The sequence below is a fragment of the Talpa occidentalis genome, unplaced genomic scaffold, assembly GCF_014898055.3.
Source record: "Talpa occidentalis isolate TD23 unplaced genomic scaffold, MPIMG_talOcc4v2.1 talOcc4.15, whole genome shotgun sequence".
Taxonomy (NCBI): domain Eukaryota; kingdom Metazoa; phylum Chordata; class Mammalia; order Eulipotyphla; family Talpidae; genus Talpa; species Talpa occidentalis.
In genome coordinates this window covers 88,338,607-88,352,315 of record NW_023601543.1, presented here as the reverse complement: position 1 = coordinate 88,352,315, position 13,709 = coordinate 88,338,607, and the positions used below count along the sequence as shown (strand labels likewise).

The following is a 13,709-nucleotide window of genomic DNA, read 5'->3' as shown; positions in this document are numbered from 1 at the left end:
CCAGGGAGCCGGGGCGCAGGCTGCTCCCCCATCGTGTAGAGAGAAATGAGGAAGCGCGGGCGGGGCAGGAAGGGGCAGGGCCGCCGGACAAAGGTCAATGGAAATGCGGGGGAATGGCCCCGCCAAGCCCTGACCCGCCAGGACGCGCCAGGGCCAGCACAGCCTGGACGCGCGGAGGCGCAGGGGCCACGGGGCGCCGCAGAGCGCAGTGAGGCAGGCGGATGGGGCGCCTGCTGCGGGCGGGTGAGTGCGCCTGGCTCTGGGGAGGGGGCGCGCAGGGGCCAGTGGCCACTTTCCTGCTGCTGCTGCTGCTGCGGGGTCAGCAAGGTGGGACTGGCCGGCGGGCGGGGCTGCGCAGAGGCCGCCGAGGGCAGGCGCAGAAGCTGCAGCTGGAGCTCGCGGGGAGCCCGCCTGTGTGTGGCGGCGGGAGCTGGTTTGGAGCGTGTCCAAACCCGGGCGCATGGGAGGCGCCGGGAGACAGCAGAGCCGGCCGGGGGAGTCGCCCAGCGGAGCCCCCTGGGCCGGTGCCTGAGCCTCTCGCCCCTCGCCTCCACCCGCCACACTCATGCCTGGACGCGCCCCCAAAAGTGCTGCAGGCAGAACCCACCGGGTGCTTGTGAGGGCGCTGGTGGGAGAGACTCTGCGGTGCAGGGAGAGCTCCGGCGTGCGCGAAGCTGACGCTGGGCCGGGGACCCAAGGGTGAGGCCCCTGGTGCCCCACAGCCACAGGCGACAGCGCGCACAGGGAGGGATGCGCCGGTGAAGGCTGCGCTGCCGTTTCCAGGAAGCGTCCGGAAGACGCCAGGAAAGCGGCTCTGAGCCTGGGGTGGGAGGCGCAGGCCCGGATGGGGAGGCGCACGCAGGGATTGGGGGAGGCGCATGCAGGGATTGGGGAGGCGCAGGCTGGGACGGGGGAGGCCGAAGCCTGGATTTGGGGAGGCCGAGGCTGGGATTTGGGGAGGCTGAGACACGGAACAGGGGAGGCGCAGGCGGTGATTTGGGGAGGCGCAGGCTGGCACTGCAGGAGGCCAAGGCCAGGATTTGGGGACCCCGAAGCAGGAGCCGGGAGGTGCAGACCCGGACTTGGGGCCAGTGCGGGCGCAGCCGCGCGCCGGTGCGACCGCCGAGAGGCGAGACCCTCAGCGCAGACGCCGTCCGCGCCAGCGTGGTTATGGCGCGTGGCCACCGCAGCCTGGACGGGGGCAAACCAGGGCGCCGGGCGGCAGAGGGTGGCCCGTCCCCTGCCTGGACTCGGCCGCGAGGACAGACAAGCGGCCACCCCGGGGGAGGTGGGAGCAGCGGGGCTGCCGCTGGGGCCGCTGGATCCGACGTGCGCTCCGCGGAGGCGCCAAAGCAGGGCCTCGTGAAGCGCAGGACCCTGGACACGAGCGAGGGGGACAGGCAGGTGGAGGGCGCAGCGGCCGAGGCGTCGAAGGGCCCCAAAGGGAGAGGAAGAGGCCCCTCGCCCAGAACTCCCCGCAGCTTTTGGGGGCGCAGCGGGCGCGAGGCGGGTCCGGCTCAGCCAGACGGCGGGGGTGCCGGGGCGGGGTGCGCTGCCTGCAGGGCCGGCCCAGCTCCTGCCCCCGCCCCGGCGTCCAGCCCGGCTTGGGGTCAGGGCCCTGTGGGCGGAGCATCGGTCATGGTTTCCAAAGTCAAGTTTACAGAAGTTCATGGTTTCGTTCCACCCAGGCGGTGGAACGAAAGCCGTTCCCAGAAGCCGAATGGGGAACTGGCCCGGCGTCCCGGCGTGGATGCGGTTTCTCCGTTGCTGGCCGCGGGGCGGGCACAGGGGGCGGAGGGGCGGGCGCAGGAGGAGGAACCGGCTCCCAGGCGCGCGCAGCGCAGCCGCAGGCCGAGCACTGCGAGGGCGCGGAGACCCCAGGGGAGCGCCCATGACCCCACAGGCCCCTCTAACGCGGGACCTCGGTGCCTGCAGCAGAGGTGAGAGCAGGGTGCACCCCGTGAGGGCCCCCACCCCTCCAGCGCGGGCTTTGGGGTCCCCCATGCGGCAGAGCAGTTCCTGGAGGCCATGGAGAAGCCAGGAGGCACTGCCCCCCTGTTCCCCGAGGCCGTGGTTTAGGGGTCTCCCGAGTACCCTGAATGGAGGCTCCCAATGGGCAAGGTGTGAGCTGATGTGCGTTCCCCAAGAGCCCCTGGGGAACCAGCTCCTCAAAGTGTGAATCTCTCGCTCCCTCCAGAGCTTCCCGGTTGGGCTGGCGTCTCCCCGGCTCCCCTGCTCGTGGTGTTCCTCCTGTCCATCCTGCTGGACCCAGCCCTCCTGCTGCGCCACGAGCCCCAGGGTGAGTGTTTGCCAACGTGCCTGGTCTCTCTGGGACACCCCCACTTCCATGTCCCTGGGGTTTGGGGTGCTTCCCAGAACCTAGGGCTTTTAGTGTGTGAACGAGGGTCCCCAGAGCCCCCAAACGGCTCAGGGGTGCATGGCCATCTGTGTGCACAGACAAAGAACTAGATGCTTAGTGTGAAAGTTCCTTAAGAAGAAAGGATCTTAAATCATTTCCCAACAACACCCCAAAATTACCAGGAAACCAGACTTCAGAAGGCCCAGAAGGTCAGGCCTGTCCAGTGACCACCTCTTGGGTTATTATCCACACGGCCCACCTAGGACCAACCAGAGGAAGCCAAATAGGGCCCCTGCGCCGCCCCGTGGGAGCCCTGCTTCAGGCAGTTCATCCCAGATTTCCCGGTCCCCAGGCCCACCCATGCCTGCCCCCTGTCCGCTGCCGTTGGTCAGCGCCAGCGATAGTGGCCGACATCCTTGCTCCAGCACCGGCACAAGACAGCCCACTCCGGCCCCGCCCTGCAGCTCTCCTTTCATTCCAATCTGGAGAAGAGGCGATGCCAGCTGTCTGCTCAGCGGAAACCAAGCAAGCAGACCGCAGGGGATACAATGTAGCTGGGATGCCCTTGGCAGAGGGTGATGATGAGATATGACAAGAAAGTGCAAAGAAGCAGCTTCAGCTCCATAAAGTTCAAGGGGACGAGGGCATCTCACAGCTCAGATTGTGTTTCATCCTCATCACGAGGAGCTTATTAAAATGCAGAATCCCGGGCCTCCCTGGTGGCACGGGGGGTTAAGCACAGCTCTGTGAAGTGATCTGCAGACCCTGCAGCAGGAGTTTGACCCCCGGCCTGCCAGGGAGGTGGCCCACAGGGCGCAGCAGACCTCTCCTCTGTGCCCTCCGCTCCCCTCTGCAGTGGATTTCAGTCTGTTCTGCTCCCCACTCTGCCTCTGGTGAGTCCTCTCACCCCCTGCACTTCTGGCCTGCACCCCAGCTCTTGTGTGCATCAATAAATAATGCTGGGCCTCCCCGGTGGCGCAGCGGTTGAGCGCTGGGTTGCGAAGCTGCCCGCGGCCTCTGCAGCACCGGTTCGATCCCCGGCTGCTCCCCGGCCACCGGAGGAGGGTCCCGCATGGCGCGCAGACCTCTCCTGCCGCCCGCTGCTCCCCTCAGCAGTGTCCTTCGGTCCTCCTGCCTGCTCTGCTCCCCGCTCTGGCTCTGGTGGATTCTCTCACCCTCCCGCGCTTCTGACTGTACCCAGTGCTTGTATGAATAAATAAATAAATAAATAAATCTTAAAATAAATAAATAGATAGATAAATAAATAATGCTAGAAAAATCAAATAAAATGCAGAATCCCTAGTGAGGAAGGAGAGAGGAGAAGGGAGGAGACGCTGAGAAGGTGCCAGTAGTGTCCAGGGCCCAGCGAGGTGACACGGAAAAGGGTCAGCTAGTGCCAGGCCTGGTCTTCACCTACTAGACTTAGGGTGTGTCAGTTTGGGGGGTGACGGAGGTGGAGAGAGCGACTTCTGAGTCCACCGGTCTCTTTGCTCAGCTCTTCCCACCACTGAAACGAAGCCACGTCTAAATATGAAGTTCGACCCGTGGAACATGACGCTAAGTTGGGACTGCCGAGAAGACGTCATGGGCATGGAGTGTGAGATGATTCACAAGGAAGAAGGACGCATTAAAAAAAAGGTAAGGGGGGCCTCCCCGGTGGCGCAGCGGTTGAGCGCTGGGTTGCGAAGCTGCCCTCGGCCTCTGCGGCGCTGGTTCGATCCCCGGCTGCTCCCCGGTCACCGGAGGAGGGTCCCGCATGGCGCGCAGACCTCTCCTGCCGCCCGCCGCTCCCCTCAGCAGTGTACTTCGTCCTTCTGCCTGCTCTGCTCCCCGCTCTGGCTCTGGTGAATCCTCTCACCCTCCGGCGCTTCTGTCTGTACCCAGTGCTTGTATGTAAAAAATCAATCAATCAATCAATCAATCAATCAATCAATCTTAAAAAAAAAAAAGGTAAGGGGATGGGAGTTGCTGAGCTGCCATCTTGTCCTGTCCGTCATCAAGTGAGGCAATGATTACGTGACTGTCAATCCTCTGGGCCCTTCCCGGGGTTGTTGTTTAGGGGAACCACCTGCCCCCCATCCGCCCCTCTGCCCATCAGCATAGACTCAGCTGTAATCTCTTCTGCAATTGATCCATTCAAAGCAGCCCACCTGCAAAGATGTGGTCTACGGAAAAGGCCCAACGAGGATGTTATCTGCTCTCCAGTTTAAAAAAATTAGTCTAAATCTTCTTATCTTCTTCCATCCGATGGCTCGTGATTGACTCGAGGTTCTTAGTCCTAAAACACAGGTAGAGAAATGCAAAGTACTGTCTGAGGTGCCTAGAGGTAGATGTCACCGAGTCGTAGAATAACGAATTGAATTTTTTCTGGATTGGAATTGGAGGCAAAGTATGTAAACTGCTTAGCGTATCGTTCACGTATGATCCTAGTTCTACCTTAGTGTATTCCTGCGTGCACCGCAATCAGACTTAAAATAATCCCTTTAAAATGATTTTTCCACTGGATCAAGAAGATGTGGGACATATACACTGTGGAATATTACTCAGCCATGAAAAAGGATAAACACACCCCATTTGCAGCAACATGGATGGAGCCGGGAGGGGTCATGGTTGGTGAAATGAGCCAGAAGGAAAAAGAAAAATACTGGATGGTCTCACGCATAGCAGGAATTTAAAAGACCCAAATAAAGGATCGGGAAAAAGACTGATTATGATAAAATAAAAATCAAAATCAGGAGGCAGCTGTAAACCAGACACACACTACATGGGGGGAGAAGGGAGTAGGATCCAAACAAGGGTGGGGGCAGTTTTACGGGGACGCTCACCAAGATGCAAATTCATACATCCACAAAGATGAAAAATGATGTAAAAAATATATAAAATTTTTAAAAAGGGGGGAAAAGAATTCTACACCCTAAAAAAATAAATATAAAAAAATAAAAAGGGAAAAAAGTGTTTTATACGTACAATTTCATTCATTTCTCCAGCTCAGTTTGGGAAGGATTGATTAAACGCCCAACTTCGTGGACGAAACGGTGCTGGGGCCGGGATTTCAACTGGGGGTTCAGCTGCCCCCATTGCTCTATGGATGTTTATGCGTTTGTGTTCTGTTCTTCCCCGTGGTAGAAGGAGCGAAGCGCAGGCCTTCGGAGCAAAATTCTTTCCTCAGGACGGAGGAAAATTCATGACTCAGTGACCTAAGCATGAGCCTGACCTGGGCCTAATTTCTGAAGAATTTATCCTCATTTTGACAGCTTTTGTCCCCAAAACCCAAAACCATTCAAGACTGCTGTTCTGTTTCCCTCTGAGTTTTCCGGGGCTCCTTTTAGATTGCCTTGTGATTTGCTTGTCAGCTATAGATTCAAATAAAAAATACATTTCCTATTAAAAAATATTATATATATATATACATGTCCAGCTGGTCGACCTCATCCCGAGGACGTCACGGCACCCGCCTGCCTGCTCAGCAGAAACCAGCAACCAGGCTGCCTGGGATACAATGTGACAGGGAAGCCCGTGGCAGGAGGGTGGCGATGAAATAGGGCAAAAAAGTGCAATATCAGAGCTTCAGCTCCGTAAAGCTCCAGGGTCCGAGGGAACCTCGTACGTCCACGCGTGTCCCATGCACCTCACCCGGGAGCGCATTAAAACGCAGAATCCCAGCCCCCACGAGAGCCTTGTGCTTCCAGAATCTGCATTTTTAATTAGATTACCCTGGACCCAGGGGGCATGCCCATTGCCATGCGGGCACAATGCCCAGAGAAGGTGCCGGGGTGAGGTTTCTTCAACGGAGGTGGGTGACGGACGTGGCAGGTTGAGGGAAGCGCAGATGGCAGGGGCAGCTGTTTCCTAACCGCCCGCTGGTTGCATCTCTGCAGCTCGAGCCGATGGACTGTGAGTGCTCCTTTGAGGACTACACTCTGCACCTGGGGGTCACGCTGGTCCTGACCGTCAACACCAGCCACGGGGAGGTCAAGGAAGAATTGCCGTACACCAACCCAGGTAGGCGCACACCCCACTGGTGCCCCTGCTCCAAAATGGGCCTCCCCGGGGCCTCCCTGGTGGCGCAAGGGGTTAGGAGGCAACCGACGACGAAGCTGTCCCCAGCCTCTGCAGCGTGAGTTTGATCCCCGGCCAGCCAGGGAGTGACCCCCAGGGCGCAGCAGACCCCTGCTGACCCCCCGCTGCTCCCCTCAGCTGTGGATTTCACTCAAAATCCTCCTGTGCTGCTGCCCACTCTGTCTCTGGGGAACCCTCTGACCCCCCACGCCTCTGGCCTGCACCCCGGCTCTTGTGTGCGTCAATAAATAAATCTTAAAAATAAATTAATTAATTAAATTAAGAAAAAAATAGGGATCCCCCTTTTTCTGGCTTTTTTGAGATCGAGGTAATCATGAAGCTATCCCTGCCCCATCCACCCACTGATACGTTCCTTTTGTCCCTATTTTATGCCTTTTTAAGGCCTATTTTGTGCCTATTTTATGCCTTTTTTTTGTCGTGAATGGATGTTGAATTTCGTCCAGCGTTTTTCAACATCTACCGTGAGGATCTTGGGCCTTTTGTGCTCTCTCTGGTATCAAATCACACGACTTGAGGTGCCTATTTTTAAAAATATTTATTTATTGATGCAGGCAAGACCTGGGGTGTAGACCAGACCTGTGTGGGGGGGGGCGGTGAGAGGACTCCCCAGAGACAGAGTGGGGAGCAGACCAGGCTAATCCACTGAAATCCACTGCTGAGGGGAGCAGCGGGGGGCCAGGAGGGGTCTGCTGCGCCCTGTGGTCAGCTCCCTGGCCGGCCGGGGATCGAACTCGTGCAGCAGAGCCTGCGGACAGCTCTTGCGCGCCCAGGGAGGGCCCCCCACCCCGTTCTAACCAATCATCTCGTGCAGGCAAGGAGGGCACCGCGGCCCAGAACTTCTCCTGCTTCATCTACGACGTGGAATTCATGAACTGCTCCTGGGCCAAGGGTCCAGCCGCCCCTGACGACGTCCAGTACTTTCTGTACATGCAGCTCTCGCAGTAAGTGCCGGCCCCGAGGACGCAGCCTGAAGCCCACGGTGACCAGGAGGATCACGTCACGTGGTGCCGTGGACATTCTGCGTCTTACAGGCACCCAAACGGGAGGGAGTGTCCTCTTTACGTGGACGCCTCGGGGACACACGTGGGGTGTCACCTCCACGACCTTTCGGGCCTGGGGAGCTCCAGTTACATCCTGCTCAACGGGACCAGCCGAAGAACCGGAATCCAGTTCCTCGATTTGAGTCTCGAGACAAAGGAAATAGGTGAGGGCGCTTACGTGGCCAGCCGGCCGGGCTTCTGGGGGTGCAGACCCCAAGAATCCTGGTGTTTTTGTGGCAAACATACGGGACATTATGATTCCCGCCCCAGAATCTGCGTTTTTCACTAGGAACGGGCCTTTCCCGAGCTTCCTCGTACGGGACGGTCTGCTTCGGGCAGGGCCCCCAGCCTCTCAGCCCCCACTGATGACCAGCTGTTGCAGAGCAGCGTGAGGGGCACCCCAGAACCCCCAAACCTGCCCAGCCTAAATGGGTTCTGCACCCCCTGCATCCAGACCAACATACTCTGGGTCTTTAACGGCAAGGAATTTTCCTACAATGAGCGGGCAGTAGGGAGAAGAGAGAGAATAGGGCCTAAGCACCCCAAGTCGCCCACCCCCTTGTGGGTCAATGTCCAGGTAAGCAGAGGAGGCCCAAAGCAGGGCCCCTGAGCCCCAAGAGTGTCCCCCACATCTAAGGCTCCGTCTGGGGGGGCCGCAGGACAGGGGAGGAGGGGCCAGGCAGGGCTGGAGCCAAGGAGCAAAACCCAACCCCAGTCAAGACAAAGGCCCCCTGTGGTCACCTCCCCACGGGCCTCTCCCCCGCGACAGAACCCCAAAACCTAGTATTATTTCTGAATACTGTCCCGTTGGCCCCGGACTCTGGGCTCTTAAGTTCTCACGGCAATAGGAATAAAGGGCGCAGGACCGAGAAAGGGGTCCAAGCTCCCTCAGCCTCAGGGACTCAGCTTCGGAGATGCGGGGCTCCAAGCTGCTCCCCGAGAAAAGGCAGGAGGCGCCCCTGAAGCCAGCACCATTGAGGGGGGTTCTGCTCTTTGTCCATCCTCGCGAGAGGCCCATCTCCCCACTCTCGCCTGGACACTGGAATCCTAAGAAGAAAAGGAGATTTGCCCTTTATCCTGGTTTCAGCAGCAAGAAAATGCTTGGCATTTCCGGTGATTGGCGGGAGGAAGGGTCTTTGTGATGTTAATCAGGTGACCTGACCGGCAGGAGCTGGGCTGGGGGTCAGGGGCCACCAGGGCGTTCCCCCTCCCCAGGGGGCTGGAGGTGAGGTCAGGCTGGGCCCCAATGCCCCCGTGGGGCCCTGTGCTGGCTGCGGAGGTGATGACGTCTCCAGGCGTGAGGCCCTGGGCAGGCGGGAAGCTGGGGGACCTGGCCCCTGCGTCCCCTGCTGGCCATTCCAACTGGGCCTTCTCCCTAAAGGGGATCTGGGAGGTCAGTGTCCTCCTGGGCACTGAAGTCTCTGGGCAAACCCGTGGGGCGTCCGGGGCTGAGTCTGCACCTGCCCTGGTGTCCAGTGGGCATGCTCTGAGCTGACCGCAGGCCACCTGGCCTCCTACCGCCCCCTCTGAAGGAGGCTGATGCTTCAGGAGGCGTGTCCAGTCTCTGAGGCTGCAGCAGGGGTGGGTGGGGGCACCGCTAATGGGGGGGGCATGGAGGGCCTGGAGCCCTGGGCCTGTGCACCCCGGCAGTGAGCCCCTGCAGGTGCCCGTGCTGCCCACAAGTGGACAGCCCCCCTGGAAGTGCCCTGCTGGCCAGAAATGGGCAGTCCCTGCAAGTGCCCTGCCAGCCACAAGTGGACAGTCCCCCAGAGGTGTCCTGCTGGCCCCAAGTGGACAGTCCGCCCACAAGTGCCCTGCTGGCCACAAATGGACAGTCCCTGCAAGTGCCCTGCCGGCCGCAAGTGGACAGTCCCCCTGGAGGTGCCCTGTCAGCCCCAAGTGAACAGCCCTCCAACAAGTGCCTTGCTGGCCCCGAGTGGACAGTCCCCCTGGAAGTACCTGTGCTGGCCTCAAGTGGACAGTCCCCCCAGAAGTGCTCTGCTGACTCGGGTCATACAGACTCTGGGGTCAGTCCCACATCTGACCAGGCCATGTCCAACTCTGGGCTCAGTGTCCCATGGCCGACCAGGCCATGTCCCCCAGCTGACCAGGCCATGTCCAGCTCTGGGGTCAGTGTCCCCCAGGCTGAACAGGCCATGTCTGGCTCTCACAGAAGTCTACACTGTGCCCCACAACATCTCTGTGACCTGCAACGCCTCCCACTGCAACGTCAGCTGGGGGCAGCCCAGGACTTTCCGGAAAATGACCACCTGGGACTTCCTGTACCAGCTGGACATCTGCAGGCTGGTGAGCGGGCAGGGCCGCTGGGAGGCCGGGGGGGCGTGCTGCAGTGAGGGGCCGTTTGACAGGGAAGACACAGCTGTGGGGCCCGGCAGCTGTGTGGGACGAGGGGGGTGGACAGTCCGCTGGACAAGAGCATGTGTGTCCCAGAGCCTGGGGGACGGGGGGACACCAGTGACCCTTGAAAATGAGAAAGTGACCAGCTCTTTGTCCTAGGGAGACTCGAAGAACGACGAAGAGATGCTGGTGAGTCCAAACCCCGTGGCTGAGCCGCCAGGAACCTGCAGCCATGACGGTCACGTGGCCTGTGGCCAGGCCGGGGCGGGGGAGCCAGAGGGCCAGCACCCAGCCCGAGGGGAGGGGACACCCCAGGACAAGCCCCCATGGTCATCCCATCACACCCCTTGTCCACGCTGCAACGGGCAGCCCCGCCCAGGCGACCTTGCCGCCCGCTGGCCGTCCACACACCTCCACTGGGCAGGGTCCTCTCGGCCCCTCCAGAAGTCAGGACCTAGTGTAGACCAGGACCCAGTGTAGACCAGGACCCAGTGTAGACAAGGATCCAGTGTAGACCAGGACCCAGTGTAGATGAGCACTCAATGTAGATGAGGCCTGTGACCCGTGTCCTCCTGGACTCAGTGTAGACAAGGACCCATGTAGACCAGGACCCAGTGTAGATGATGACCCAGTGTAGATGAGGCCTCTGCCCTGTGTCCTCCTGAACCCTCTGTAGACAAGGACCCAGTGTAGACCAGGACTCAGTGTAGATGAGGACCCAGTATAGACAAGGACTCAGTGTAGACCAGGACCCAGTGTAGATGAGGCCTCTGCGCCATGTCCTCCTGGACCCAGTGTAGATGAGGCCTCTGCCCTGTGTCCTCCTGGACCCAGTGTAGACAAGGACCCAGTGTAGACAAGGACTCAGTGTAGACCAGGACCCAGTGTAGATGAGGCCTCTGCCCGTGTCCTCCTGGGCCCAGTGTAGACAAGGACCCAATGTAGATGAGGACTGAGTGTAGACAGGCTTCTGTGTAGGAGAATCCAGTGTAGACAAGGCCTCTGCCCCATATGTCTACAAGGACCCAATGTAGACAAGGCCTCTGCACACATCCTCCTGGAGCCAGTATAGACAAGGACCCAGTGCAGACTAGGACTCAGTGTAGACAAGGTCCCTACCATCCGTCCTTCTGGACCCAGTATAGACACCAACCCAATGTGGATGAGAATCCAGTGTAGAAGAGGCCTCTGCCCCATAAGTATACAAGGACCCAGTGTAGATGAGGCCTCTGCCCATGTCCTCCTGGACCCAGTGTAGACAAGGACCCAGGTTAGACCAGGACTCAGTGTAGACAAGGCCTCTGCCCAACCTCTTCCTGGGCCCAGTGTAGACCAGGGCAGAGGAGGCCTCTGGCCCATGTGTAGAGAAGGACCCAGTGTAGACAGGCCTGGGACTTGAGGCAGTGCACCCCCGTCTGCAGCCGTGGCTCAACCCTCCCTCGGGGCTTCAGGGAAAAGGTTCACCCTGAGTTCTGGACCCCACGCACCCCTCCCTGCGGGCACAGGGCTGGGGTTCACAGTGCGGGCACCTCCCCACACCTGCCCGTCACCCTGGCCAGGGGCTACGGTCCTCTCCAGCGCGTCTCTGTCCTCTTTCCTCCCCAGATCGATGTGCCCTTGGACTTGGGGCGCAAGTACGAATTCCCGAGCCCCGAGCCCCGAGGCAGGCACAGCGTGAGAGTGCGGTGGGCGAACATACGCTTTGGGCCCTGGAGCGCCTGGAGCGCGCCCGTCCACTTCGGTGCGTGCACGGGGGTGGGGGGGGGCACGTTGGGGCCTGGGTGCGTGTGTTGGAGCGTGGGGCGCCAGTTCTGGCGTGGGGGGATGTTCCCGCAAGGCGCAGGTGTCAAGAGGGGCCTTCAGGCTCACCCCTGCCCGCAGGAGCCCCTGGGTCTTGGCGCCCCCGATGGTGCCAGCCCAGGGCCAAGCAGCGCCCAGGTCTTCCCCGTAGCTTCAATTGGATGGTCTGGACGCGCAGTGAGTGGGTTGCTAAGTCTACACCGCATGCACACGGCGAGCCCTTGGTCACCACCCTGGGCTCTGTAACCTCCCGGCCGGACGCTTGGGAATGTTTACCCAGCCCTGGAGGGAGTGGCCTGGGGCGCAGACACTAGGCACCAGCGCGTGGCCGGCACTAGCGGCAGCAACAAAGCACAGGCAGGGCCAGGGCATCTGCGGCCACTGTGGCCACGACCGGGTGCGGCGTCCACCTCCCCGCACTGGGCATCCAGGACACTAAGCGGAAGGAAGAGGACAGGATACCCCAGAATGAGGACAAAATGTTGGGCAGTCACCCAGGCCATCCCACGCTGGGTGTCCACGCCCTTGCGCAATTGAAGGACCCGGTTTACAAGCAGGTTAAAAACGGGCAGAGAAACAGACATTCCCAGGAACAGGGTGGCAGACGGGGTGGTCTCTGAGGTCTTGCGGTGGACGGCCGAGGATGCGCCTTTCCTGCCGGGTGTTTGGTGGGATCAGGGCTGGCCTGTGCTTGTCTTGGGGTCTCCCACGGGAGGACTGCGCATCTGCGCGTCCTCACCCGACAGTCAGGTGCTATCACCCCTTAAATTTCAGCAGGAGAGTGTGGTGCACGTGCCCGAACATGGCGGGTTCCCTTGGGCGCCTCCCTGTGGGTGGACGCGTTGGGGACAGGGCTGCAGACTCCGGGTGCTCCGGAGCCCCTGGGGTCCTGTGGGTGCTTGGCAGGGACGCGGGAAGGAGCCGGTGCACCCCTCTCTGTCCACAGGCAGTGAGCAGCAGGAGACCAGCCCCGTGTTCCTGTACCTGGCCATCATGCTGGGCACCCTAGTGGGCGCCGTCCTGCTTGGCCTCCTCTTTAACAGGTAACCCCAGTCCTGGCCGGCACTGCAGAGCCCCAACTCCCCAGGCTGGTCCCCTTCTGAGAGCCCAGGGTGATTGGGGTCACCCACCCTCCTTAGGACGGGCTGTATCCGTAGCCCAGGGAGGTGAGCTGGGGGGCCGTGTTCCCAGCTGCTGGGGGGCTGGGGACACGTCCCTGCAGCCACTTCTGTCTCCCAGGGTGCTGGGGCGCTGCCGCCTGTTCCCGCCCGTGCCCCGCATCAGGGACAAGTGGACTTGCACCCCCGCCGACCAGCAGGTACCGGGACCTCCCCGCTCGATGTCTGGGGTGGCTGCCACCCTACCCAGCTCACGGTCCTCCTGGGGGGAGCTGGGGGTGTGGGGGGTGCTGTCTTCAGGGATGGGGGTGAGGGGGAGAGAGAAGGGAAAGAAGAAGAGAGAGACAGGGAGACACAGAGACCCACAGCCAGGGGGAGAGACAGGGCGGCTGGAGGAGCAAGCGGAGGTGGACAGATAGATGGAGACAGAGACCAGGGCCCCCATCTTGGGGACGTACCCACAGACGGAGGACGTGGGGGACATGCGAGCCCTCCCCGAGGCCCCTGGGCCACCCACCTCCTCCCTGGGACATCCCTGGTCAGGCTCGGGGTCCCCAGCCACTGGCCCCGAGTCCTCCCATGGCTCCCCGGTCCCCTCCATCCTGAGCGGTGCCCCTGCGCCCTGGCTCCACTGGGAGCAAGACCCCACGCGCCCCAAGTCCCCTTCATCTCCAGGGTCCCGCTGGCCCCTGGCACTGTCCAGTCCTCCTTCCCCTCCGGTTCCGGCGCCCCAGGAGCTCGATCCCCCAGGACTGCCCCGCGGGACCCTGCGCGCCCCTCCCCAGCCCCACCCGGGAGTGCGCGTCAGCGCAAAATTGAGACCCCGCATATCTCCAGATTTCCTGGGAGGCGCTGACGAAGGGTGCGGGCAAAGGCGACGTCGAGGACGTGCTGACCGTGCAGGAGGTGACCGCAGCCCACGCGGCACCCTGAGCGCCCCAACCCCCCCATTCC

At 61.0% G+C, this 13,709-nt stretch overlaps 1 protein-coding gene across 1 annotated transcript; it reads left to right on the top strand.

Annotated features, from left to right (window-relative positions):
- Window positions 1-642: 642 nt before the first annotated feature.
- LOC119246374 (granulocyte-macrophage colony-stimulating factor receptor subunit alpha) lies at window positions 643-13,709 on the top strand. The gene is made up of 12 exons (XM_037512758.2): window positions 643-699; window positions 2,198-2,299; window positions 3,855-3,997; window positions 6,238-6,361; window positions 7,251-7,380; window positions 7,471-7,643; window positions 9,653-9,786; window positions 9,997-10,026; window positions 11,443-11,578; window positions 12,584-12,680; window positions 12,877-12,955; window positions 13,593-13,709. Exons 3-12 carry the CDS (start codon window positions 3,890-3,892, stop codon window positions 13,686-13,688), a joined length of 1,107 nt encoding a protein of 368 aa, XP_037368655.1. The 5' UTR covers window positions 643-699; window positions 2,198-2,299; window positions 3,855-3,889; the 3' UTR covers window positions 13,689-13,709.

Bases quoted from the DNA above. Each gene is read 5' to 3' on its own strand.
- LOC119246374 (XM_037512758.2), top strand. From the start codon at position 3,890: ATGAAGTTCGACCCGTGGAACATGACGCTAAGTTGGGACTGCCGAGAA. The intron at 7,644-9,652 runs GTGAGGGCGCTT...TGGCTCTCACAG, and splicing joins TCTCGAGACAAAGGAAATAG to AAGTCTACACTGTGCCCCAC. The intron at 11,579-12,583 runs GTGCGTGCACGG...CTCTGTCCACAG, and splicing joins GAGCGCGCCCGTCCACTTCG to GCAGTGAGCAGCAGGAGACC.